General features: G+C 42.2%; 3 protein-coding genes and 1 long non-coding RNA gene across 9 annotated transcripts in view; 3 read left to right on the top strand and 1 right to left on the bottom strand.

Annotated features, from left to right (window-relative positions):
- The window catches only part of fam107b (family with sequence similarity 107 member B), a 37,775-nt gene that overhangs the window by 7,076 nt on the left and 5,640 nt on the right, over nucleotides 1-25,059 (top strand). Inside the window, exons 1-5 of one of the 6 annotated variants that reach the window (XR_004614045.1) lie at nucleotides 6,195-6,359; nucleotides 7,504-7,675; nucleotides 11,541-11,697; nucleotides 11,829-12,025; nucleotides 24,909-24,942. Coding sequence is in view for 2 of the 6 variants with exons in the window: in XM_034587212.1 (XP_034443103.1) it covers nucleotides 6,317-6,359; nucleotides 7,504-7,675; nucleotides 11,541-11,697; nucleotides 11,829-11,948 (492 nt within the window). In the remaining 4 variants the exon portion in view is untranslated. Of the gene's footprint in view, nucleotides 1-6,174; nucleotides 6,360-7,503; nucleotides 7,676-11,540; nucleotides 11,698-11,828; nucleotides 12,828-24,908; nucleotides 24,943-25,059 lie in introns of those variants that run through there. The other 5 variants (XR_004614044.1, XR_004614042.1, XR_004614043.1 and 2 more) reach the window with 5 other exon arrangements.
- On the top strand, nucleotides 6,119-12,827 carry LOC117762694. Its single transcript, XR_004614046.1, has 2 exons — nucleotides 6,119-6,150; nucleotides 12,028-12,827. It is a non-coding gene; the product is annotated as an uncharacterized LOC117762694 (long non-coding RNA).
- LOC117762690 (glycine cleavage system H protein, mitochondrial-like) lies at nucleotides 15,009-18,754 on the top strand. Its single transcript, XM_034587211.1, has 5 exons — nucleotides 15,009-15,192; nucleotides 15,404-15,486; nucleotides 16,577-16,640; nucleotides 17,190-17,321; nucleotides 18,179-18,754. Exons 1-5 carry the CDS (start codon nucleotides 15,042-15,044, stop codon nucleotides 18,274-18,276), a joined length of 528 nt encoding a protein of 175 aa, XP_034443102.1. The 5' UTR covers nucleotides 15,009-15,041; the 3' UTR covers nucleotides 18,277-18,754.
- On the bottom strand, nucleotides 19,023-24,890 carry si:ch1073-390k14.1 (deoxyribodipyrimidine photo-lyase). Its single transcript, XM_034587210.1, has 9 exons — nucleotides 23,825-24,890; nucleotides 21,958-22,660; nucleotides 21,530-21,841; nucleotides 21,245-21,417; nucleotides 21,036-21,120; nucleotides 20,504-20,736; nucleotides 20,191-20,385; nucleotides 19,862-20,087; nucleotides 19,023-19,748 (listed from the first exon to the last, which is right to left on the bottom strand). The coding sequence occupies exons 1-9, from the start codon at nucleotides 24,053-24,055 to the stop codon at nucleotides 19,204-19,206; spliced, it is 2,703 nt and encodes a 900-aa protein (XP_034443101.1). The 5' UTR covers nucleotides 24,056-24,890; the 3' UTR covers nucleotides 19,023-19,203.

The following is a 25,059-nucleotide window of genomic DNA, read 5'->3' on the forward strand; positions in this document are numbered from 1 at the left end:
CCGATTGTAAATTCCCATACCCTTGCGTCTCCCTAGTGACATCATCGTATTGTGGGAGCAGGGCGGGTGCCTGAAGAGGTCAGTACATGATGAGGCCCTAGAATTCCCCAGCTCCTCTCCTCTTATTCGCTTCGGGCCCCCCCTACCACTCCAAAGCAGGAAATACAAAACAGACCTCAACCCCCAAACTCCCCAGCATACTTTTAAGGAACCACTTCCCCCTTTGCTTTATGTCTCTCTCTTTGTTTCCCCCTCCGACATCCAGTCATTGAGTTTTGTTTAGCCAAATGCAAATGGTAGTTCAATGTATTTTCAGCCCAAATGCATTTGGATTAAAAACCACATCATATCTTCATACACCACTCGCTCTGTCATCTTCTCTGCACTGGTAGGGTGGTGATTATAAATTAGTAACAGATTCAACTCAAACCATTGATAGCAATCACATAAGCGGAGCTCCGGTTTGCTTTGTTGAAACATGTTCATGTTTAGTCTTCTCTTGTCGGTTGGTTCACTCTTTGGCATCCTCTGCCAGATCTGTTTTTCCTGAGGGTGTCTCATTTTGCTTACACATGCACACACTGTACCAGACTGCAAACAACTGCTGTAGATGTGTGGGCTGTGTTTTTTTTTCTTCCCACTTGTTCCTGACTTTGAAACATGTTTGCAGTTGCAAGTGACAGGAAAGCACGAAATTCTATTGTTTCTCTGTGCACATGTACGTCACTGTGCTTCCCTGCACAACTTATGTGTCGTCATGGGGAGGCCTATTTAAAAGCACGTACATATACAGATCATGCTCTGTCCGGTAAGCAATGGGCTCATTGTCACTTCTCGGCCACCAACTCTCTGCTTCTCTTTTACTTTTCTGTCACTCTCACTCTCACTCTCTGTCACACACACACCCTGCTCTCCCTCCCCCACCTCCCTCAGCTGTCCGTGAAAAGCGATCTATCTGTGTGTTTTAATTAGGCCTCCCATGTTTGTGGCTGAATGGTTGCTTCATTAACAGAAAGGATAGAAGACGCACACCCAGGTTTGTCTGCCTTTAAACACACTGTGTGTGTGTGTGTGTGTGTGTGTGTGTGTGTGTGTGTGTGTGTGTGTGTGTGTGTGTGTGTGTGTGTGTGTGTGTGTGTGTGTGTGTGTGTGTGTGTGTGTGTGTGTGTGTGTGTGAGAGAGAGGAAGAATGGGGTGTGGGGGTTGCTTTAGGGGTATTGATGACGCAATTTCCCCCGAGGGCTGGACCTCCCATCTGTGAGAGGAATAGACACGATCGGGCCAAGAAAAAAAAGAGTGAACGAGGGGAACTATATGGGACAGGGAGGAGATATCAGAGCAAGAGAGCAGATGGTAAATTGAGTTTCAAGAAAATGTTAAGTATTTTATATGAAAGTTTTTCATTTCATTAATAGGCTCTGAAGCCATTGTCAAGAATATATGCAAAGGCCCAAATTGTGGTTTGCTCTCTTGAATGACGTAAGGAGGATGAATTCTTATGGAATAACACTGTGAGCTTGTTCGTAAATACAAATCTAATAGCATGAATTCACTTTTTAGTTAAAAAAAAAATCAAATGTTATCATTTTGGGTGTGTCCACGATCAATATATTTTTCAAACTGGAGCTAAAATGCTGATTCGTGCTTTTGTGTATGTGTGTCCCTGACCCCCACACCCCTGTGCACATTTGTGCTGGTTACTGTGGAAAATAAATCCCAGCTAAGGCTTGCTGTTGGAGTGGGTGTGGTCAGTCATGTGTTCACAAGCAGCATACGACAGTTGACTGGCCCATCATGCCGCCCCTCCCTCTGCAGAGCTTGGGATGGTCTGCTCTGTTTGTGCCTGTATCCTGGAGTAAGACGGGAGGATGGAGGAGGTCAGATGGCGAAGCCGAGCGCCAGCTGCCCTCCTCGCCCTACGTCTTCTGTCTTTCAAGAGGGACACTCACGACACAAGAAGGGTTAACCATGTCATTATTCAGCTTTTTGTTCTCTATGTGCTTGTCCATAGTCTGTAAGTCTTGACACGTGGTTATGATCCAGCTTTGTTTTTCTCACGTCTTGTCCAGTAACAATCCAGTTGTTGTAATTAGTTGTCTTCCCTGTAGAAAATACAGTATTGTTTGTCTGCTTCCCACCACTGAAACAAAAGACAAGTACAGATAGTGGCCAATTTACTGTATGTAGTCCACCACATCTCTCACCATCACTCTGCCCATCTATGCTTTCCTCTGCTGAGTTTATACCAGGAAGAGTGCTTTTGTTTTGCATTATTTTTTTTTGGCAACGTAACATAATCTCAGCTTTAAATCGATATATTAGGATGCCGTCGCCCCATTTACACTTTAAGCAGACAAAGAGCAATACCATTAATTTGAAGTTTTTGTCTAATATTCACTCTTTTTTAGCTTTGTTTTGAGAATTCCAAAACATCCTCGGGAAATCTGGCTCTTTAGCTGCTAAATGCTCCACCATGTGTAGCATCTTGTCGTTAAATACGTCTGTTCTTTGTGGCTGAACAGGTAGTGGAAAATGGCTTCATCATAGCGTTCTGCTAAAGAGACCGAACGTAAACAGCACAGCACCTTAAGCTCCATCGAGCTGAGGTGAACAGCAGGTGATGACTCTATTTTATGTATCTTCCAAAAAAAAAAAGATTAAATTATAGCTTTTTTTAAGGAGACATGATGTGCTCATAGTCAGGTTCATAATTTTCATAATTTATTACTTGAGAAGGTTTACATGCCCCAATGTTCAGAAAACACATCACTGTCCTCATACTGTCTGTTGCTGCTGCACCTCTTTTCAGCCTCTGTCTGAAACACTGGGTTTCAGCTCGTGTCTCTTTAAGACCCCCCCCTCCTGATGAAGCCCAGTCTGCTCTGATTAGTCAAATGTATCTAGCACATGTAGGCAATGTGGCCTCCACTCTCGCCTCTCCCAGACTTTGTTGGGAGACATACTTGACTGGCCACTAGGTGGGTATTGTGATGTCACATGACATCACAATGATGCAGAAGTACCGGTCGTCTACTAGCGAGGAGCAGTGTTTTCTGCAGGAGCTCCCTTTACTGCGAATTTTGGACTTTTCAACTTTACAGACCTTTTGCATACACACAAAATGTGTTTACTAGAGGAAAGAAGAAAAAACATAAAAAGCATAATATGGCTCCTTTAATGATTATTTTGACGACAGCCGTTGTCGTGTTTTCAGTGCGGCTCATAGGAAGCCTTGAATTGTCAGCATACTGCAAGTTGTGCTGTGTCACTGGGTGATGTCAGGTCTCCATGGCGACTTGACAGTTGAGGAGGAAGTTGAGAAATTAGCCTGTATTATGAATGCAAGTGTGTTTGTGGGTCTTAACTCATAGCAGAGCGGTCTGCGGTAATGCAATCACTTGGCACAGTGTTGCTGCTCAACCCTTCCAAGATAAGTCACCCTATCAGCTCTAATGCAACCTGCCAGTTAACTTTAATACAAACACAGTCACTATTGCACAAACATTTATCACACACATCGATCAGATCACGTCTTTTTAAAATAAACTGTCACACACACACTTTCTTTTCAGTGAGTCCGACATGAGTGATGTATCATTTGAAACGTACGTTTCAGCCTCTTAAATGGATTTAAGCTTTCTAAACTTCTTTTTTCTATCTTTCTTTTGGTCTATTCCCCTAAAGATTGATTGAATACTTCCTGTAGTGAGCAGGCTCTAAAATGTGACATTTCACAGTATGTTAGATCAGTCATAAACAGGTCATGAGGATGACTGGGAGAGTGAAGTAAACAGAGGAAAGCTGTCTCTGACCAACTTCCCCTTCTGTTTTCCTAGACTCTCTTCTGACCCAGTTTTTCGTTTTTTTCCATCTTTTCCATTGTATTTATCAACTTTCTTCCCATTTTATCCCTGAATGCTTGGACATGTTGAATTTGTAGTCTCATTATCTCTCTCTGTGTGTGTGTGTGTGTGTGTGTGTGTGTGTGTGTGTGTGTGTGTGTGTGTGTGTGTGTGTGTGTGTGTGTGTGTGTGTGTGTGTGTGTGTGTGTGTGTGTGTGTGTGTGTGTGTGTGTGTGTGTGTGTGTGTGTGTGTGTGTGTGTGTGTGTGTGTGTGTGTGCTGTCTCTGCTGTGTGGGTGTGTCCCCTAAACCAATAAACACACTGTTTTAATAGGATTCCTGGAACAGCAGCAAGTCTTGTCCCAAAAATGTTGTTTTCGTCTTATTGATGCTTGGGGCTATGTTAACATATCGTACATGTTTTTGTGCATATAGATTTGTTGAAAATTCATGAGTAGATATGAACACATTGTACGTGTTGTCATAGCTGCTGGTTCTGGAGTTGTATAGTTCTGAAACCCACACATACAGTACGACTTCTGTAGAAGGAGAGATTTTGAGACACGACTAAATACATGTTAACTTGTATCTGTATTTAGGTGTTGCAGGCTTTAACTGTAACACGCTATCTATATAGCTCCTAAGTGAAACCAGAGGGAGCGTAAAATAAAACATGTAAAACCACCAGTGATACGTCTGACTTTAAGCAGGGTTCCAATTTGGAGGTTGCAGGTTCCTTTTGAACTCCCTATGTCACTTCCCCTCTCCCTCTGGGCTACAGAGGAAGTCGAAGCAGATGTGTTAAACCAACGGACACTTCTGACAACACTGCCCGTCTGTAAGTCGCTCTGCCCCCCACTTCCGGCATTAACACAAGCCGCCTTTTGATGTACACAGCACGTGTGTGTGTGTGTGTGTGTGTGTGTGTGTGTGTGTGTGTGTGTGTGTGTGTGTGTGTGTGTGTGTGTGTGTGTGTGTGTGTGTGTGTGCGTGTGCGCAGCCCCTGATTACAGCCACAAGCCGCTCTGCTCTGCCCACCTCTGCCATGATCTCATGTGCACAAACACCGTCACCGTGTCCTGGTGGTGTCACAAAATGTCCTGTGACTGCCACGTCCCTGGCATCATAGCCAGTGATGTAGTCATGTATGAAAATACGTGTTAAATAAACTGAGGAATAGATTCACAGTGTTTTAAATTCGTCTTACTTAATTTGATGATTGTGTAAATGTAATTATTCTACACTTAGATTTGAAGATTTGTTTTTGAGTTGATGAAGATACATTTTTAAAGGTAATCCGATTAGAAGAGATTAGTCACTACTACGACCGTACATCATGATCAACTGGTAAAAGCAGTGTTTTCATTTGTTAACATATCCATCAACAGTATTTTTGTGTGTGTTTCATCTCTCTCTTTGTTCTGCAGCAGGCAGACCATGTTTATCTTTGGCTTCTTTGTTATGTAACTGACACCGTTTAGTTCCTGCGATGCAAGAATGTGGACCTCTTGTGGTTTCTTTGAGTCATTGCATCAACCTTCTGCATGTATGTTTTGACGCTGAGGACACACTCCCCCCCCCCCCCCCCCCCCCCCCCCCCCTTTGTGTCTAGCACGTGCAGTGAAATGATTCTCTGGAACAAATAGAGACTGAGTGGAGTTCCAAAAAAACACTGTGTGTTTTCAGTTGGTTTCTGTACTTATCAGTCGCTCACAGGAGAGACTGGTCACCAGGCAACGCCTCAGAAATCACAGGAATTTGAGAACATGATTGTTTGTAGATCTGAGTCATTCCTCAGACTGTGGGAAAAACATAGACTGTTTACTTTCTATGGAAAGATTGATGTGCAAGACTTTCTATTTATTGCAACCAATGCTGTAAAGTCCCAGCTAATTCTGTAGTGTACTGTTCTTCAGTTTACTGCTATTGTAAAACAGACTTTACCCTAACTTGTGTGTGTGTGTGTGTGTGTGTGTGTGTGTGTGTGTGTGTGTGTGTGTGTGTGTGTGTGTGTGTGTGTGTGTGTGTGTGTGTGTGTGTGTGTGTGTGTGTGTGTGTGTGTGTGTGTGTGTGTGTGTGTGTGTGTGTGTGTGTGTGTGTGTGTTCATATACATACGACTATTTTACAGACAAGATACCCATAAACTCACAACTGATGATATTTATTTATTAGTGAATAATCTGTTTCATAAGCAATCGTGACAATTTGGATATATATATATATATTCTTCATCTAGAGATGTGCTTTGAAAGCGAGTGGGAGGGAGCACGAGGGAGGGAGGAGAGAGAGAGAGAGAGAGAGAGAGAGAGTGTGTGTGTGAGCTTGACTATAAAACAGACTTTGAACTCAGAGCAGCTCAGTTGCAAACAGCTGTGCAGAACAGAACGCATCTCCTCTCGGAGCCTCTGCAGTTTACTGATACGCAGGACGGCACGTTGTGTTGGATTCTCCTTTTCCGATTCAAAATAGCAGAGATGGCGACAATGTTCAGATACCCCGTCTTTCCTCATCTACAGGGTGAGTTCTGCCAAGAACTGAATTTATTTATATACATTTTTAACAGGAGGTAAATGTGAGGTACTTTGCTGTTTTAGTCCATGTGCAGTATATGTACTTGCTTGAATGTGTTTTATGTTACAAACCTGTTTTCTCAGATTTTACTCTGTTCTCATTTTAGTTGGATCTTCAGACTTACATCTGTTTCATCGTTTAGAAATTCATGTTCCTTTATTGTGAGCTCTAGTCTCCAGTGAAAGTTGGATTTTCATTGAGCAAAACAGTAAAAAGTAGCACCTAACTGCCATACAAGTTAAATACTGTTGTTTCATGTTGTCTATGCTTAACAAGGGATATTACTGAAACTTAATGTATATCCCAGTTATTTTACAGGTTGATAAAATAGCTTTTTCCCATTAACTCACTGAAAGGAGCGGATTGGTCTAAGGACATGTGTCTGAGTCTGGAAGTCATGAATAGAAGTTGCTTTATTCTTGAGGTCATGGACGATGTTTGGGTTAGTTGTGTTTTAGCAGCTTCTATGTGTCTGACAGATACTTGATTGTGATTCTGTGCTGCCGTGATTCATCTTTTCATCATTTGCATGTGGTTGTTGTATCATCTGACCGGAGGATGAAGTGTTCCCATCCACTCAATGTGGAACAATTATGTAATTCCATTGCTGAGTCCCTCCAACACCATAGAGACCATTGACAAACTCTGAGTTTATGCCAGAGACTCCGTGAGATGCTCAAATCGGGTTTTGAAAGGAGTGAACTTTTAAGAGAATTATTAGATCCCATTAAAATCTGTGGCCTTGTAATATACTGAGATTTCTGTCCAATAAATGTCTTTATTTGCTGCATCTGAACCTGTTTCAAAGTAAAGTCTTAAATAGAGTAAAGTCTAAGTTTATTTATATAGCATGTGCAAAGCAACCACAGTTGTTTAAAGCGTTGAACGGGCTTAAAATATGTACATAAAAAATAAAAAAAATAGAGTAAATACAAAAAGCAATAAAATGTTAAACATCATAGATATTTGAGAATTAAAATGTTACAATAGCAGACTCGACTCCAGTTGAAAGCCATTGAGAAGAAGTGGGTCATTATCACATATTAAATGTTTCTATAAAGGTCCTTTTCTTTTGTTTCTGCTGATCCAGATCCGTGTGACCCTGGTCTATCGCTGTCACCGGGGAGGAGTGTCATGGCAGAGCCAGACTATCTGGAGGGAGACTGTGATGAGCTCATCAAACCCAAGAAGCTGATCAACCCGGTCAAGAACTCCCGCAACCACCAGGACCTGCACCGAGAACTGCTCATGAACCAGAAGAGGTCAGCAAAAGGAAAAAAACTCATGCATCTTCGGTCTTTATCTGTTGTTGTCTCTTTTATTCCCTCATAAAACAACCGGTAATTTACAGCTTTCACAGAAGAACGAGATTCTTATTTGATGATTAGCGACCTGCGGATTTATCATTGTTTATGGTTCATAATAAACATGTTTGTTTTCATGTGCAGCAAAGGATCGGACAGATAAAGTTTTATTAATTGATGGAGTGGTGAAACGCTGTCCAACATCATCTCCTGCAACAGCATCAAAAGTGCCTTTTACTAATACAGGCGAGGCAGGCAGTTTTATATGTAAAGCACATTTCATACACAGAGGTAAATCGAAGGTGCTGTACAGGGACATTAAAAACAACTGAGACCAAATTAAAAGAAAACTATTAAAAATCTGAAAACACAGTTTAAAACAATTTTCAAGTAAAATAAAAGATTAAAAAGAGTAACATACAAGAGGTAATATAAAGTATCAAATCTTTATTTATAATATAAAGAAAATGGGGCCTTTTTACTCTTGGTCCTCTGGCCCTAATAAGTTGAAGCAGTCAAATAATACAAATAAAATAGATAGAAATATATAAGATAATAGAATACAATGATTGTAAAGTAGTTTAGTTAAAGACACTTGTGAATAAAGCCGTTTCCAGTCTGGATATAAAGAAACTACAATGGATGGGGCTTTGCTAAAACCATCAGTTGGTTCTAGTGCTGTGCTGCATAGGTTAGTCATGGGAAAACAGCAAAGTGTCTGGACCCTGGCTAATTTAGTTTAACCTTTTTACAAATGGAGGATGACTTAATAAAATCCAGCCACTCTCTTGTAATTGGTTTGAAATTATCTGCGCAGCCTGTGCCGATGCTCCTGCTGAGTATCTGACCTCAATGCTGCCTCTAACCTCCAGCAGCTGCAGCATTATTATGTAAAGCTCAGCGTATAAAACTTTCATAGAAGCCATTACATAAAACGAGTGCATTAGTGTGTCAAAAATTGGTTATGTAAAGGTCACTCTGATTGTACAGGATCCACAAGAACTTGGCTGCTTATGTTTGAACCAGGTCCTGCAACAGAGAATTGCAGGCATGCAGCCTAAAGTCTAGACTGGATAGTGTGCGTATATGTACGTGCACTTGCATACTGAGGACTGCGATCACTCTTTTTAACACTAGATATTTGTGTTTTTTTATCATCGCACCGTGCAGCTTTGTGCCTGCGCTATAAATAGCTACGTAAACAGAACATGCTGATGACAGCTGTTACATCACAGCAGTGATGCTCCGGTCTTAAACGGGTCAAAGAGTGAGGTGCCCTTGTTGTGACGCTGTAAACAGCGTTATTGAATGATGGGGAAGAGGTCAGGATGAGCGTGGAAGAAATGTATTAAGAGGTTTAGAAGAGAAAAACCCATTCTTCGTGGTGCAGAATATTGTTCCTTGTCTAGACTGAGGATGTTCTCTTAAAGTCTCTGAGATGAAGCTGGTGGGCTTTTAAACCTGTTTTGATTGGGTTTCCTATCGAACACTGAGTATGGAAAGCTCGCCTGCCCGGGTGATTAGTCAGGGAGTGGTGGTGGGGTGGGAGGATGGATGGATGGAGGGATGAATGAGTGGACGGATGGATGGCTGTATGGATGGGAAAAAAAACTGTTATGTAATAAAGATTACAAAACAGTCTCTGGCTGGAGGCCTTTTGCTGCCTCTGCTACCTTAGCTGCTGTGACTCTTCTCTTCACACACACACACACACACACACACACACACACACACACACACACACACACACACACACACACACACACACACACACACACACACACATTTGTACTTGTATCTTAGAGAGGACACTCATTGGCATAATGCATTCCCTAGCCCCTTACCCTTACCTTAACCACCATAACTAATTCTAACCCTAACCCTAAAACCAGGTCTTAACCCCCAAACAGTCCATTAAAGGTGGGTCAGAAAGTGAGGACCAGCCAAAATGTCCTCACTTTCCCAAAATGTCCTCATGGTTGTAGGCTTAAACTGGTCCTCACAAAGAGATCTGTACAAGATCACACACACACACACACACACACACACACACACACACACACACACACGTTCTTGTTCTAGTTAGACATTCGTTTGCATACCAAGGACCCTAAACTGACACAAATCAGACCACAGACCCCTTTTGACAAGATTTGTGCTATTAGATGTTTAATTGTAGGAAATGTATGGGATTCAGGACCAAAACAGTCATACTTTCTGTCTGTGTGTTACTAATTAATTAAATTATTGTGAACATAACATAACATACCCTTAACATAATTATCACAACTAAATTCCAGACCCTAACCTAAACCTAATTCTAGCCTTAACCCTAAAAGTAAATCTAAACCCTCAAACAGCCTTTTGAAACAGTGAGGACAGAATGTAGATCTTTGCTCAAAACGTTCCTCGCATAGATATGAGTACAAGTACAGAGGAATTTCAGAAATTCTACCATCGCACAACTGGTGAAGCTTTAGAGCAGATGGACGTATTGATGTGTGGGATTTGAACACACATTCCTGGCCGTCTGCTCGAGGGCGGGCACCCACAGGCCGGGTTGTAGGTGGGAGGGTCAGTGATGTAAGTGTCGCCCACAGTGAAGGAGGGGAGTAGCGTGAGCATGTTTATCGCCCGTCTTATTGCTCCCAGTGACCTTGACCCCTCCCTCCTTCCTGCACTGAAGGTGCTCCACAACAGTCACGTCTTTTAGCTCGCTAAGTGTGTTCTTCGTTAGACCCCCGGCCGTCAGGAGAGCCAGGCTATTTAACTGCAGCAGTGACGTCTTTTAAGTAACAAAGTGCAGTGTTGTGAAATTGACTCCCACTCCTGCTCCGAACATCGTGGGCTCAGTTATGTAATCTCCCCGGACTTAATAATGCATTTAATTAAGGCATTGTTGTTGCCAAACTGCAGTCAGGTAGGCGCGCAGCGTTTTTTCTTTTGAAGAGGCGGCTTGTGCAGAGTCAGGCGAAGCAAAATCCCTAACCACAAGCAGAGTTAATCCTGATAGCATGCGTTTTCAAATTGCATTAATAAAGGAAGGAAATTGGATTTTAGTCCAAGAATAGTCCGACTTTTTTCTTCCTTGTGTGCCACTTTGTTGTGCCGCCTAATCCTTTGCAGACTTTGCTGTTTATTTGTTTTTGCCTTTTCTTAGCTGACTCCAATCCATCTCTGTTCCCTCTGTCTTAAATACTTCTACTCCCAAAGCTCATCCGCAGCCCCTCCACCCTTCCCTCTCGTAGTTTGGAGCATTGCATAACATTTCACTCCTCCTCCTCCTCATCCTCTTTGCAAGACACGCTCACAGTTAATTAAGACTTCACTCTCCTCCTTTTTGGAGTTTTGCTACACAAACCCAGGCAGTTGTGTAACAATCCCTCTGGCTCCCTGTGACTTAATCGTCCCGAGAGAGCTTTCGCATGAGGAAAATATTGTTAATCGTTTCAGGATTTTGGGTTTGATATTTTGTTTTTCTGGTGCCTATAAAAGGAAAAGAAAAGAAACAAAAGTTTGGGGTTTCAAATCACTTTTTCCAAAGTCGGTTCCAGTGCTGGCAGACGTCACGTACGCAGATCTGTAAAATGTGGAACAATCTGTGTTTGGCTCCACATCAAAACTTGCCCTGAAACACGACTGACATGTTTAATCCGAGCATCTAATATAGATCTGCATGTTGTCATAGAATGAGGTCATGGTCATCATCTGTTGCGCAGGAATTTGAACGGCGGTCTCCCTCCCAGTGGGTTTTACCAGCATGTGTTACACAGTGGTTGTTCGCTAAGCTTTATTTTAGTAACATGTTGTTTTCCCCCCACAGGGGTCTCGCTCCTCAGAATAAACCTGAGCTCCAGAAGGTGATGGAGAAAAGAAAGAGGGAGCAAGTTCTCAAGGCTCAGAAGGAGGAGCAGGAGGCCCACAAGAAGAGGAGCGACCTGGAGATCGAGCTCATGAAAAGACAACAGAAACTAGAGCAGGTAAGTGATTGAAACAAAAAATATAAACTGTGTCTCTATAGCACTTAGATGGCTCCATGTTGTCTAACATGTTGCCACCAACACTTCATGGCCTCTATAATTTGAATGTGCTCGTGTCTGTTTTTCTGCAGCTCGACCTGGATCAACAGAAAAACGAGGAGGAGCAGGAGAACACCCCCGAGTTTGTGAAGATGAAAAGCAACCTGCGCCGGACCAAGCAGGAGACGGATGGGGAGGAACGAACCACCTAAAAAAACCAGCAGGGGTGTCTGGGTCTGGCTGATTGTGCGCGTGTTTGTGAGCACCGAGACATCAGGAGTGTGTGTACAGAAGAGAGAGAGAGTGTGTTGTCTGTGGTGACCCGACCGTGGTCCGAGACAAACTTTCTGGCTTTCCCAACCCAGCTGTTCCTTCCTGCAGTGAGGAGTGAGAGACTTTACGGACTAAAGACCCCCCTCTTGTCAGCCTGCCACGGACCGCCAGCACTCGCCTCTGCTCCTCACTCCCACCCAGCAGCACACAGCACCCCCCGCAGGAGGGACCCTAACATAGACATGTTACACATCTTTCAACGTGGGGGCGGAGCAAGCTTCCAATGAGCTCTGCTGGAGAAGCAACACAACCAAACGCACACACACATGCAGGAGTTTTCAGCCCCTCTGTTTTCACTCCTCTCTCCACAGCAAGCTGTCGTTTCTCTTTACTGTTATTGGTGTTGTTCTCGTTGTGTTCTTTTATTTTTTTTCTCATCTTCAGAATCAAATAAGGAAAAGTGGACACTGGATAGACTCTCGAAGCTGTGTAATGTAAAAGCCAAATAAATGTGCTTTTGTTATTTATGTTCTTAGCTTTTAGCCCAGGTGTAGGGGAGGACACTTTTAGTCGTTCTGTATTATAGTTTGTTTTACAGTATAGTTTATGAAGCCAGAACAGGACAAAGGGAGTGTACGGTTGTGTGAAACACTTGTTTTCTTTGTTTTTTATTTTATTTTTGTTTTAAACATGCCATTTCCTCAGCTAATGCAATTTTGAGCAATAGTAGAACTCCCTGGCATGAGAGTGACATTTTCTTTATATATTCTGTTGTTTTGTATGAATAAAAGTGTTACGTAATAAATAATTTAAGCTTTTTTTTTAGGTTGGTCAATAAGAAGAAGCTTGAGCCCTGTCTGATCAGTCCTTGTGTATGTTTGACCAACTACAGGATCTGTTATAAGCCAGAAATATATTTGAAAGTGTTCACTTGTCGGCCGCCTGTCATATAGGGATACCTGCTCCTGAAACAACTCTGATCTGTCCTGCAACATTTATAACTCAATGATTTTGTCTTTATTTACAGCAGAGCCGTAATTGTGCAGACAGGTCATTCAAATCAGTGAATCTGAAATAAAGTTGGTGTTACCAGCTAAACTATTTAATATATGTTCGCCGCACACAAATTACAAAATTGTTACACAATGTGAGAAACTGTGAGTACTTTTTTTTAATATTAAAAGCCACATTTAGTGACTATTTAAAAATCACACAAAATGTTGTGAGTCTAAAATTCTGATTTGTGGGTCTCTACGAGACGAGAGATATTATTATCATGACGTCAACGTAACCCTGGTTACCTCCCCAGAATCTTCTTTGAAATAAAATAATTTTAACTTTCCATTTCTTTTTTTCTTAATTTGGAGTTATGCTACTGCTGGAGTGGATCTGTTATCCAACCAATAGCAGGCTTTACTTTCCAAACGGAACCGTGATGTTAACATAACAATGAAGCAGAGGGCCTATCTAACAGTCATCACTTTGATAAGCCCTGTTTATTTAGTCTGGAGCTGATGTTGGTTTTGTTCACACACTGCTGCAGTCACATGTCTAGACGGAGGGCGGTATTTGGAACAGAACCTGCATATCAGCTGGTTTTCACACACCTTGAAAATGGCATCGGAGATTTGAATTTGTTTGGTTTCACATCCAGCGAGCAACACATTTCAAACTCAACTAATGTATTGCTTTGAGGAGAAACGCACCAAAAGTTGGCACAGCTTCTCCAATGAAATGGTTTTAATAGAGAGAAAGAAAAACATGTCAAAGTCTAGTTTATTTTTAAAATGAAAACATCAAATTAGAGGTTTTGATGGGTAAAGTGGAAAGCCTGGTGGCCTATTATTAAAATGAGCTCAGGATGGAAAGGACAGGGTTTAAAACCAGCATTTTAATAATCAATCCAGATCTCTTTCTCTTCTCTCCCTCATTTCTTTCCTTTCAACCCAACTTGTGGAGGCAGACGGCTGCAAACCCGGAGTCTGGTTCTGTCGGAGGTTTTCTATTAAAATTTGATTGTTCCTCTGCACTTTTGCCAAGTGCTTGCTCAATGTGGGAAGTTTTGTGGTTTCGACCTTTCTCCGTAAAGTGCCTTGAGATAATGTATGTTGTGAGTTGACTTAATATAAATGGAATTGAAATGAAACTTGAGCCATTAAAAGATTTTAGCTTCTCCATTGTGGTAATAACAGTTTTGACCAAATAAGAGCGCAACTTAAAGGGCCAGTGACTAAGATTAAGGTGAAAGGGATCTATTGGCAGAAATTGAATATAAAATAATCCTAGTAATGTGTTCACTAGTGTGTTTCATCTAAATTGTACAAATTGTTGTTTTCTTTACCCTAGAATAGGCCCTTTATATTTAAATACTTTATATTTACATCAGGAGCGGGTCCTCTCTACGGAGGCCGCCATGTTTTGACAGTATTCCAAACTGAACAAACACAACACCTTTTGAGTTGTTATGACAACCGAAGTCTACCACAGGTTCTCTTTCGTGTTTGGAATGGGAGGTTAAGGTGAGGGGTATTCAGCTGCAACATGCAACTTCACCACTAGATGTCACCTAATTCTACACCCTGAACCGTTAAAGGAAAACAGGAGAAACAAACAAATTGATTATAATGAAATATTTATCATGTATTCATTGTTGTAATTTTGATTTCAAATGGCCCTTTTTGGAAACGTGCTAATAATAATCATGTTTTTTTGTATTTGAAAAAATTAAAGGATGGAATGGAGGATCCCACTTTTTCAGAAGCACACCAGTTAGATGCAAATCAATCAATCACATTTTATTTGTACAGCCCATATTCACGAATCACAGTTCTCCTCATAGCGATTAACACAAGGTGTGGTAAACTCTGTCCTTAAACTCTGACTAGGATCAGGAGAAACTCCCGAAAACCACTTATATCTAATAAAGTGTATTGAATCGGACCTTGATCAGCAGGGGGCGGCAGAGCGCCACCAATGCCTCGAATATCCACGAAGAAGACAGCCCACGCGCTCATCATCACTAGGCGACAAACATGGCTGCCTGTGGGCTGTTTCGCTCCTTGTCTTCCAGCGTTGCCACAGTTCTGCCTCTTCTCACCCGCCCGGCTCATCTCTCCCCTCTGAGGCTGGCATGTGAACCCTACGTCCGGAGAACAGTCGCCTCTTCCAGCCGGTTATCAGCAGGTATTCACCGCCCTGTGTGTGTTGTTACTGTCGCATGTTAGCTGACATTCCCGGTAAGGTAACATTAGCCTGAGTGAAAGGACACGAGTGTCAGGGGGGTCAGTGTGACTTGTTGTTCACACTGAGCTAAGATAATACTCTTATACTGTACTTGCATGAACACTTCAAGCTGTCGTGACCCTGTGTGTTCTGACTGTTTGTTGTCTCCCAGCTCTTAAATTCACAGACAAGCACGAATGGATCCGAGTAGAAGATGGAGGAATCGGGACCGTGGGTATCAGCAAGTTCGCGCAGGTAAATCCTGTCCCGCTAAAGGACACGAGCCCTGAACCCTCACTGACATGAGGGGGCGACTGACGGACTGAACCCTCACTGACATGAGGGGGCGACTGACGGACTGTGAGAGGCGGATTAGAGTCGTTTGACCATGAACCGGACGGCACGTCACGTCACACCGTATTACGTTTCTGTGGTTTTGTTGTTTACTTTCTTCATGGCCAAGTTGTTTGAGGGACCAACTGTCTGAGTTCTTCAGAAACAGAATCGGGTTTTATTGTCAAGCAGGTTTACACATACAAGGAATTTGATATACAAACTACTATAAGCACCAGGGGAGGGCTTGCGTGTCTTGTCTTACAGAGTGGATGAGGGGTAATTTTAAAATAATCAATTTACTCTTTATTGGAAAAATGGCATCATTATGCAAAAAGTAATACAAGTATTTAGTTCTGATGATGATGTTGTGAACTATAAGTTCAATCAGCTTGTTGTTCACTGGACAGATGTGACAGAAGAAATCACACGATCATGTGAGGATTTACATCACTTCTGAATCGTGATATTAAATCAGATGTTTTGTTTTTCATATTTACGTGGGTGTGTCCAGGTGCAAATACGAGGCTGCGTCTCTTTAAATGTTGCTGCCACAAAGAATTGTTAGGTGGTATTTTTTGTTCTCTTTTCCTTTCGTAAAGGTTTATCTGGTGTTTCCTATGCTAAAGGAGATCAGTAAGAAAGCATTGAAGCTACTTTCCTTATCATTTATAGAATTAGAACAGCTCTTTTTAAAGCAGCCACTGAAATACTTCCGAGTCATTTCACTTAGTTAGGAAGGTTCCTAAGCAAAATGGACTTTCAGAACGCAGCCTTAATGAAAGTTTGCACTTAGGGCTTAGAAAGTCTGTGAGAGAGCCCTCATGTACTAAATGATTTCACAGTGGGACAGCCCTGCGCCCTCACTGATTGACTTGGAATACACCTCAAGTCCACGAGTCCTTTGGGTGGACATTGGGATTCAGCCGGAGGCTTTTGAAAACAATGACACACACGATTGTGCGCTCTCACACTCATTATTACTTGTGACCCTTCTTCCTGCCACTTACAGGAGGCTCTTGGAGATGTAGTTTACTGTGGGCTGCCAGAGGTGGGGACACAGCTGGCTCAGCAAGGTATGACGTCTTGTCTCTAGCTGTTAGAATAGCACCCGATCTTCAAGTACTGATATTAAAGGAATAAACCTTATGTCAAACATCCCATTCTATCTAATATTAGTGTCAAACTATGGATTTTCATGGGTTGATACAGATTTTAGGATAAAGAAAATTTCTGAAACAGAGATATTGGCAGATATATTTAAATAAAAAGATGGGCTATGATTTCCAAGATGTCCTTATCAAACCCTAAAGTCAAAGCAATGTAATTTAGTCTTGATAGTTTAACCATAAAAATGATCATCAATATTATTTATGAATGAAAAGGAAACACATACAACCAAATATACAGAACTTCAATTAAATAACATTTGAATATAAATGCATGTCTTTTCTGCGTTGTTTATTTATACTTTAAACATTTTTTATTTTGCACACATATAATGCTGAAACTGGTTGAGATTGAGATAGACACAAATTAGTTATATTCACCAGTGCCTTTTTGCATAGATGCAAGTCTTCTGAAATAACAAAACTTTAATATTATTGTATTATTTCTTCTCACAGATGAGTTCGGAGCTCTGGAAAGTGTAAAGGCAGCCAGCGAGCTCTATTCCCCGTTGACTGGAGAGGTTGTGGAAGTCAATACACTACTGGCAGACAACCCTGGGCTGGTCAACAAATCCTGCTACAAAGATGGTAAGCACACATAGTTCTTCTTGTCCTTCTATCACATGGAGACGGCATTGGAACTGATGCATAGTAGCATAATAGCTAATGTGAGAACTTAAACAGGAGTGACCTGAATTATGCCAGAAGTACTAAGATTATGTTTGACTCTATTACCACCATCAGTCATTTCTATAAATTGTCCATTGACACTGGTCTTTGTTTACCTTCTAAAAGCTGTTACTGTGGTTATCCTATGCAAGCATATCTTGTCAGCATATCTCGCCAAAGATATATATTTTTTAAGTCGGTACATAGGGAAGCTTTTCATGTTGGACAACTAAAAATTATAATGAAAATAATAAATTTTACAAATAAATGTCTTGCTTGTACTTGTTGTTTGAAAAATGAGCACATACTGATTGAGTTTTACAAAACATAAACCGATAACTAGCAACATTAGTTTTTGGACAGTAGAGGGCAGTAATGCAACACAACATAGAACACCGCCACTGTAGTCAATAACAAATGTGACCACCAACAAAGAGACTTGAAACCTGGTTGTCATAGTTATTTTCCTCTCTGTACACTTTGTGCTTTTGCTGTTGTCAGAATTAATTAATAATGAAGTGCATTATCATTGCTTTAGAAAAAAGATAATTTACAGTCACAATAGCTTTACTGTGCATTTATGTAAATTTGACAAACAAAATGTGTTGGGTTTCCTAACCCAAGCAAGTTCTAGTCTTAACAAGCTTATTTTCATACTGGGGAAGTAGTGCTTTGCTAATTTAAACATGTGACTTGTGATAAAGACTTAGATGTGAAAAAAACTGGCATTTTCCTTGACACAAAGCATAACCTGATATTTACCTGTTCAAATATAGGTTGGCTGATGAAGATGACCATCGCCAATCCTGCTGAGGTCGACGCTCTAATGGACGAACCGGCCTATGAGAGATACATCCGCTCCATTGAGGACTAACCTAACACCTCCTAATAAGTGCTATGCTCCCTCTCTCCTTTTTAAACATTGTTGGCAGGGAGATGCACAAGATGTGCCTGTGTCAGGAACAACACTATGCTTAGCATCAACCAGTGGAGCTCATGACCTCCAGTTTGCTGACCTGCCAATATTGTAGAGCTGTGAGTGTTAGGAATCCTTTATCTACTGTTAAAAGACTGACTTATGGGGACATCTGCACTGACTGAACATTCAATGTTGAGTTCCTGCAGCCTCAAAGCCCCAAAATGATGAGACTGAAACTTACAGTCAATAGAACAGTTTCCAAGCATTTTAGTCAAACATAAACTTGAATTTCTGTCCTAGGGCATTGTTAGACTTCAAGAAGCACTTTGGTCTTTATGGTATTATTAATTATGTTGGTCTACATTGCATGTATGACAGCTATATTGTAAACACTGGACCTGTACAATAGAAAATAAACAGTTCCTTAATCATTTTGATTTGTCTTCTTTCTTTATTTCCCAAAGTTAAAAAATACAGCATGTCATGTTTCTCTCAGATGATATGCATGATATATGAATAAAAATAACTACAAAAAAAGCCTCAAGTCAGAACCCGTTTTACAAATATTTACAAAACAGTAGGTCCAAAAACAAATTTCAGAGCATAAGACTGGAACCCACGAACACCTCATCAGCTTTCAAACTAAACTGGTCATTTTGAAAATGATCCACAAAGAAACTGAAGGCAACTTGTCATCACGAACCAGAGGCATCAGCTTTTGAAACATGATCACAAACTTTTGAGTAACTTTCTCGACACTAACTCATTTCCTCAAAGCTAAATATTGTCTCCTGTAACATTTTACATGTGCATGTTGAGGCAAGTAACTGTCTGGGTTCTTTTAACCTGTAAACTTTAAGTCTTGATTGCTGGGTCTCTGGGTCACCTAAGTGAAGTGACAGCCCCACCAGGCACTAAGGAAAACCGGTCCTTGGCTGTTGGAGTCCGTCTGGCTCTGCCCTGAGGTGCAGGAGGCTGAGGGAGTCCCTCCATTCTGCGATAGTTGCTCTCCAGCCTCTCCTTTCTCTGCGCTCCTTCGTACAGCACGCTGGCAGTGAAGTCTCTCTCATTGAGGAAGGCAATGGTCTCATCCCTTTTGCGGCTTACATACCCCTTGAGAACAGCATTGTAGGGATTTGAGGCAGCGTCTGCGTCCGGATCTTCTTGATGGTGTTTAAATTCCATGCGGGTTATAACGGGCAACAGGAACTGCTTCACTTCTGTCACCTGACCACCATTCCTGTGTGATAAGCCCAAGGCCTCCGAGACGAGGCGGGGGGGCAGAGGCACCAAGTCACAGCCTGAGTGTTTGTCCACGTACTGCACAAACTCTCTTCGCACCACAGCAACATCTTGCAGAGACTGACTCCTTCGCTCCTCTAGGTCTGTAACTATTCGATCAGGAAATGTTTGACCAAATATCACACCTTAACAATGAGGAAAGCAAATAAAGCATTGAAAAAGTAGCATATGATTTTTCAATTTGACAAACATGTTTTAGTAAGAAGTGAACAGTTGACCACATGGCCTCCTTTCTCACCTGCACGTCGAAGCATAGACGCAGGACATTTCCAGGGTTTGTGAATGAGCTCATCAGGCAGATCTGCAAGTTCAGGACACCATCTCCTTACGTAGCTGCCGTAGGGGTCACATGTCATTGCTGCATCTACTGGGTGCATGACAAAGTTCCAGTGGTCCAGACCACACATGCCCCCATTCTGCCACATCATGGCATCTATGGCAACATCTGCATCCAATAGGGTGTCCTAAACACAAGTTTATATTAGATTCAGTGAGTAAATTACTGTGTGTTGCTATACACGTTATGTATGCCGGTGCATTTTGTTCCTGCATGCATGCACGTCTCACCTGGAACCAACGGTAGCCTTCTTGCCAGGACAGGTGGAGATATGCTATGAGGAACGATGCCACCACATGTCTCATGTAGTTGTTCATCCAGCCTGTCAGCCATAATTGCCTCATGGCTGCATCCACCAGAGGGTAGCCGGTTTGACCACGTTGCCAGGCCTTCAGGTGGCCACGATCAGTGCTCCACCGCAGAGCCTAGAAATACCAGAAGATGAAAAATGCTTGATAATAATCATACATTTCTTTTTACTAGTGAGGAAAATGAAGGGTAGTTAAATTTCTTTGAGTAACACTCAAAGGTAAATGTTTCTACCTTGTATGGAGGTCTGAGGGATTCCCAGGGGAGGTCAGGAAACAGTGTTAACTGCCAATAGGCCAAATCTCTCCAGGCCAGCTTCCGTTGGAACTTTGGGGGTCGACAGCGTGCCCCTTTGGCATCCCACAACAACCAGCGTGGGCTGAGCTGACCAAAGTGAAGGTAGGGAGACAGAGAGCTGGTGTTCGGAGCATCTGCCCTGCCTGACTCCTTTTCATACCTATACACACCTAGGACACAGGAAGTAATCACATGGTACTGTTAACTCAATGCTATGTTTCTTAATGTTCCTACAAACAATGTGGTCACAAGAAGGTGGACTAAGTTTGATCCAAACAAGGATTTTCTGTGCAAAGTCACTACCATTTGACGTTTTGCCCAAGAGCAGCAATACCAGCCATTGCACTTAAGAGATTGGTGTGAATATGTGTACAATAATTGTTTTATGGTATTTAAAGGAGGTTACATAAATTGAACAGGAAAATGGTTTGCCACCCCTGGTTTACAATGAGCATACAATGAGTCTCACCATCTTGAAGAAAGGCCTCTAGCCGGGCATGTGCTCCTTCCTCACTGAAATCCCAGGACTTACGAATGTTAACTGCCCAGTCAATCTGAAATGAACACGAGAAAAATCTTAGGAACCACATGATCACATCGTTATCTTTTATGACTGTTTTAAAAACAATTGTGGGCTAAAGCTTGGCCCAAAACTACAGCCCTGCTGTTGTCACTGACCGTTGTGCCGTCCTTCCTGCGAGGCATGAGTGCCAACTCCAGAGCATCCAAAGAAACACCCTGAGGCCAGTTGGCAGGTGTGGGGAGAAATGCAGGAGGATCCAGAGGAACCCCAAGGGCAGACTCTGGGTTCTGTTTACAGCAGCTCATGAAGTGAGACACTGAACCTATTCCTACATCACAGAAGAAAACAGAGAGAAGTTCTCAAAAATGGCCACAGTGCATTTCGGCTTGGATGGCTCAAGGATGGATCAGTACAGCGTGGCCACCCAAATTGTAACTTACCTCTGAGTCCCACACCCTCCGTGCTGACAGAGTAGGGGTCTCTGAGGCAGTAAGAGTGGAACATCCTGCATTGAACACCAACTTTCTGCAGAGCTGACACCACCGCATCGTCCCTCTCCTTCAGCCAGGGCTCATACAGGGCATTAGCCAGCACTGCTCTCGCCCCAGTCTCCTTTATCAGCTCCGTAAGGGTACGCAGAGAAGAGCCCATCCCATTGCCCACTCCATTTGCCTTAAGGTAGACAAGATGGCTGCCAATGCGCTCCAGAGATGAAGAGAAACAGGACAAAGCTTGATGCAGCCAGTATTTGCCTGTAAAGAGAAGAGACAGTATTTTTGCAAACAGGTTATAAAACCTGTAGTAGCCTCAAAGGAGAGCCATGCCTCGAGGGGCAGTTATGCACATGCTTTTACAGAAGTCAACTTACAAGCTCCCCCCATAGCCACAGTAATTCCTGGTCCCTCCTCTTCTTCAGGGCTCCAGATGAAAACAGGGATGACAGGTGCCCCATTCTCCAGTGAGCCAATGAGAGCGGGATTGTCACACAGTCGCAAATCCCTCCTAAACCACAGCAGTACTGGTGGTGATGCTGATGGAGAGGTGGGCATACCTACAACCTGCTGGCCACTCCCTTCCCGTTGCTTTCTCCTGTTCCTAGAGCGTTTTGGTTTCTCCGATTGATTGCTTGAATCTCCTTCTTCTGTCATTTGGTCACCTTTTAAAACTGCCTCTTGGTCACCTTTTAAAACAGCCTCCTGTTTGAAAAATGAGGCATATGGTTTGGATACACACACGCTTTGACTTGTCCCTGGTGTCTCTTTATTACATTTGTCAACATGTGTGCTCTTCTGAAGCTCAGTCTCTTGGGTTGGCTGCGGTAGGCACATCACGCCCCGGGGTCCCTTTTGCACTGATTGGGTTTTTTTTCTCCCGCCACCTACATCTGCTCGCTGGGTGCGGCTGCTGCTTCCCTGAGGCTGAGATGCTGAGGTCAGTTGAACAGAGCTGCTCTGATTTGCTTTGGCTCCAAGCGGCTGAAGTGTGGATTCTTCACTGCAGGTTGACAGCTGGGGATCTTTCATTTCCAGTACTGACAGCGCCAGTGCAAATTCCAGGTCATCATCTCCTGTCTGCAATTTAATGAGAACAACCCATTATTATTACTACCGACTGTTGCCTAGTTGTTGGAGTAGAGGCGACAAATATCATGAGCAATATTTGCAATTAAAAGATGCAAAAAATTCAAGCATAACAAGTGTAAGAAAGCACATAAATACACATCAATAAATGGCCAAATGTTACGTTTTTGTCTTGAAAAAACTATGCAAAAAAAACGTGGCTTAAAAACTTGTGCAATAGATAGATTTTTAGATATCTGTTAGTTTGATGATAAATGTTTAGTGGTTTAAGGCGCTCCACAATGCTCCAAGGGTTTTCTACCAAGCTAACTTTTTATATTATTTCATAATTACATAAATTACATGTTACATTATCGCATATCTTGTTACATACGTTTTTAGTGCTAGAAAAGAAGTTTAAAAAAACATTAGCTTGAGCCCAAACCCTTTGTCTTTTGTCTCACTTGAAAACCAAACAAAATGTCAACATTGGGTTAGCCGCTGCTAGCACAGAAGCTAACAGCTGACACGAGCTTAACTGTCTCTCTCCGAACCGAGAGGAAAGAACAGTGGAGGAGGGAGTGTTGTTTTTCTCAGAGGAGAAAATAATGGCTGAATATTCAGTGTAAGAAGCAGTGACGTTTCACACGTGTCCAGGAAGAGTGATGCCCATTTTGCTCTATTTCTGCAGTAAAGAAAGTAAAGGTGAGTTAATTACACCTACATTCCTGTTAGCTAACACGTTAGCCATGACACGTTAGCCAGTTTCACTGAGTTTTTATTAAATTTTTATGTAGTGGTGAACATCACTGAATTTAGCTCAAATTAAAAAAAGTGACATGAAAGTAAACAGCTGCCATAATTGTAGTATAATAATAAAGTATAAAACATTAAAAAATACTTTTGTAATTTGTGTTTTTGTATCATTGTTCACCGCTCTTACTTTGGGATTCTTTTTAACACCCTTTATTGTCATTGGTTTATTTCCAGAATAAACAATATTATATTCCTACAAATAATCAGATATTATATATTATCTGTGTGTGTGTGTGTGTGTGTGTGTGTGTGTGTGTGTGTGTGTGTGTGTGTGTGTGTGTGTGTGTTGTGTACTTCTCAGCCCATGTACCTACGTGTTGAAGTACAAGACAGAACTATATTAGACCAACACTGACTGACCTTAGAGAAATATTCCAGGTAGATGGAGGTGAGGCTGCAGTGCAGGGATCTGTTGGCCGTGGACAGGGGCTGGATGAGGGACTGGAACTGTGTGCGGGTCTCCTGCTGCCCCAGGACGGACACACACATCGCAAAGAACCCCTCTGGATCCTCTCGACCCACCAGCACTTCTCTCAACAGCTGTCTCACCAAGGCTTTGCTGTCCTGTGCACCAGCCGCTGACGGAGGCATCTCCAATGCAAGGTGACGATATATCACGTAAAATGCTGCATAAAGTTCTGATCGTCTAACAGAGTCAAAAGCTCAATCCAGCCGGCACCTCCTCTCCACCGGTTACCAAAGAACATCTGATTCCGAGTTACACAAGCCATGTGTCTGTGTTTTGTAACCTGCAGAAATAAAGGTTTGTAATGGGTTCGTATCACCAGTAGGGGGCGTACAAGTCTAATGAATAGGAGTCACAATATGTGGGGAGGACGGTGAACGCCATTGGTGCCTGGCACGAGAGTAACAGTTGCTCCAATTATTTTTTTAATCAAGGTAGAAAGGTATAGATGTGATAAATGCTACAGGGAATGTCTGTCTATAGTTCAATTGGACCTAATGTAAATATGGCAGGGGGGGGACTTCTTCCTCAAAATAACTACTCTATCGTTTCTACCTAGCCTTCATTTAGGAACAGGAAAACAGGAATATGGTCTTTGTCAAGTGCCTCCTGTGAGACTGAAAAACAAAGCCAGGACACAGTGAACCCAGCTGTAAATTTTTAGTCAGGGTCTGCATTCACGTTATAGTTTTTTTTCAATGAGACCATGCATACATTTCTGAATCTATGTAGCAGGGAACAGTGGTTTCTGACACTTGTGGGTCAAACTCTTAACACGCTTTGTATGATGGAGCTCATCCTATAATATTGTATTACCGAATTTACGCCAAGTCTTATTTTGTCCGTGCCAGAAGAAATTCTCAAGTATTCATCTAAAATGTGACTACATGTACAAGAACACGCTGTCTCAATTATTCAGGCTTTTCTGCGAGAAGCCGAGTGTATGGACGGAAGATGTGTTGAGAGCTGTGGTGTATGGAGGGAGAGAGAGATTGAGAGAGAGAGAGGGAGAATCAATAGTGTTTAGACAGAGAAGTGGAGTCTAAGTGTGTGATCAATAGAGAGCAGAGAGGAGAGATTAGCTGCTTTTCTCTCTCAAACTAACACTGACAAATTGGTGAATTGGTGT

The sequence above is a fragment of the Hippoglossus hippoglossus genome, chromosome 6, assembly GCF_009819705.1.
Source record: "Hippoglossus hippoglossus isolate fHipHip1 chromosome 6, fHipHip1.pri, whole genome shotgun sequence".
Classification (NCBI taxonomy): Eukaryota; Metazoa; Chordata; class Actinopteri; order Pleuronectiformes; family Pleuronectidae; genus Hippoglossus; species Hippoglossus hippoglossus.

Bases quoted from the DNA above. Each gene is read 5' to 3' on its own strand.
- LOC117762690 (XM_034587211.1), top strand. From the start codon at position 15,042: ATGGCTGCCTGTGGGCTGTTTCGCTCCTTGTCTTCCAGCGTTGCCACA. The intron at 15,487-16,576 runs GTAAATCCTGTC...TGCCACTTACAG, and splicing joins GTATCAGCAAGTTCGCGCAG to GAGGCTCTTGGAGATGTAGT. The intron at 17,322-18,178 runs GTAAGCACACAT...GTTCAAATATAG, and splicing joins CAAATCCTGCTACAAAGATG to GTTGGCTGATGAAGATGACC.
- si:ch1073-390k14.1 (XM_034587210.1), bottom strand. From the start codon at position 24,055: ATGCCTCCGTCAGCGGCTGGTGCACAGGACAGCAAAGCCTTGGTGAGA. The intron at 21,418-21,529 runs GTAAGTTACAAT...TCTGTGATGTAG, and splicing joins GGAGGGTGTGGGACTCAGAG to GAATAGGTTCAGTGTCTCAC. The intron at 21,121-21,244 runs GTCAGTGACAAC...TGTTCATTTCAG, and splicing joins GCAGGAAGGACGGCACAACG to ATTGACTGGGCAGTTAACAT.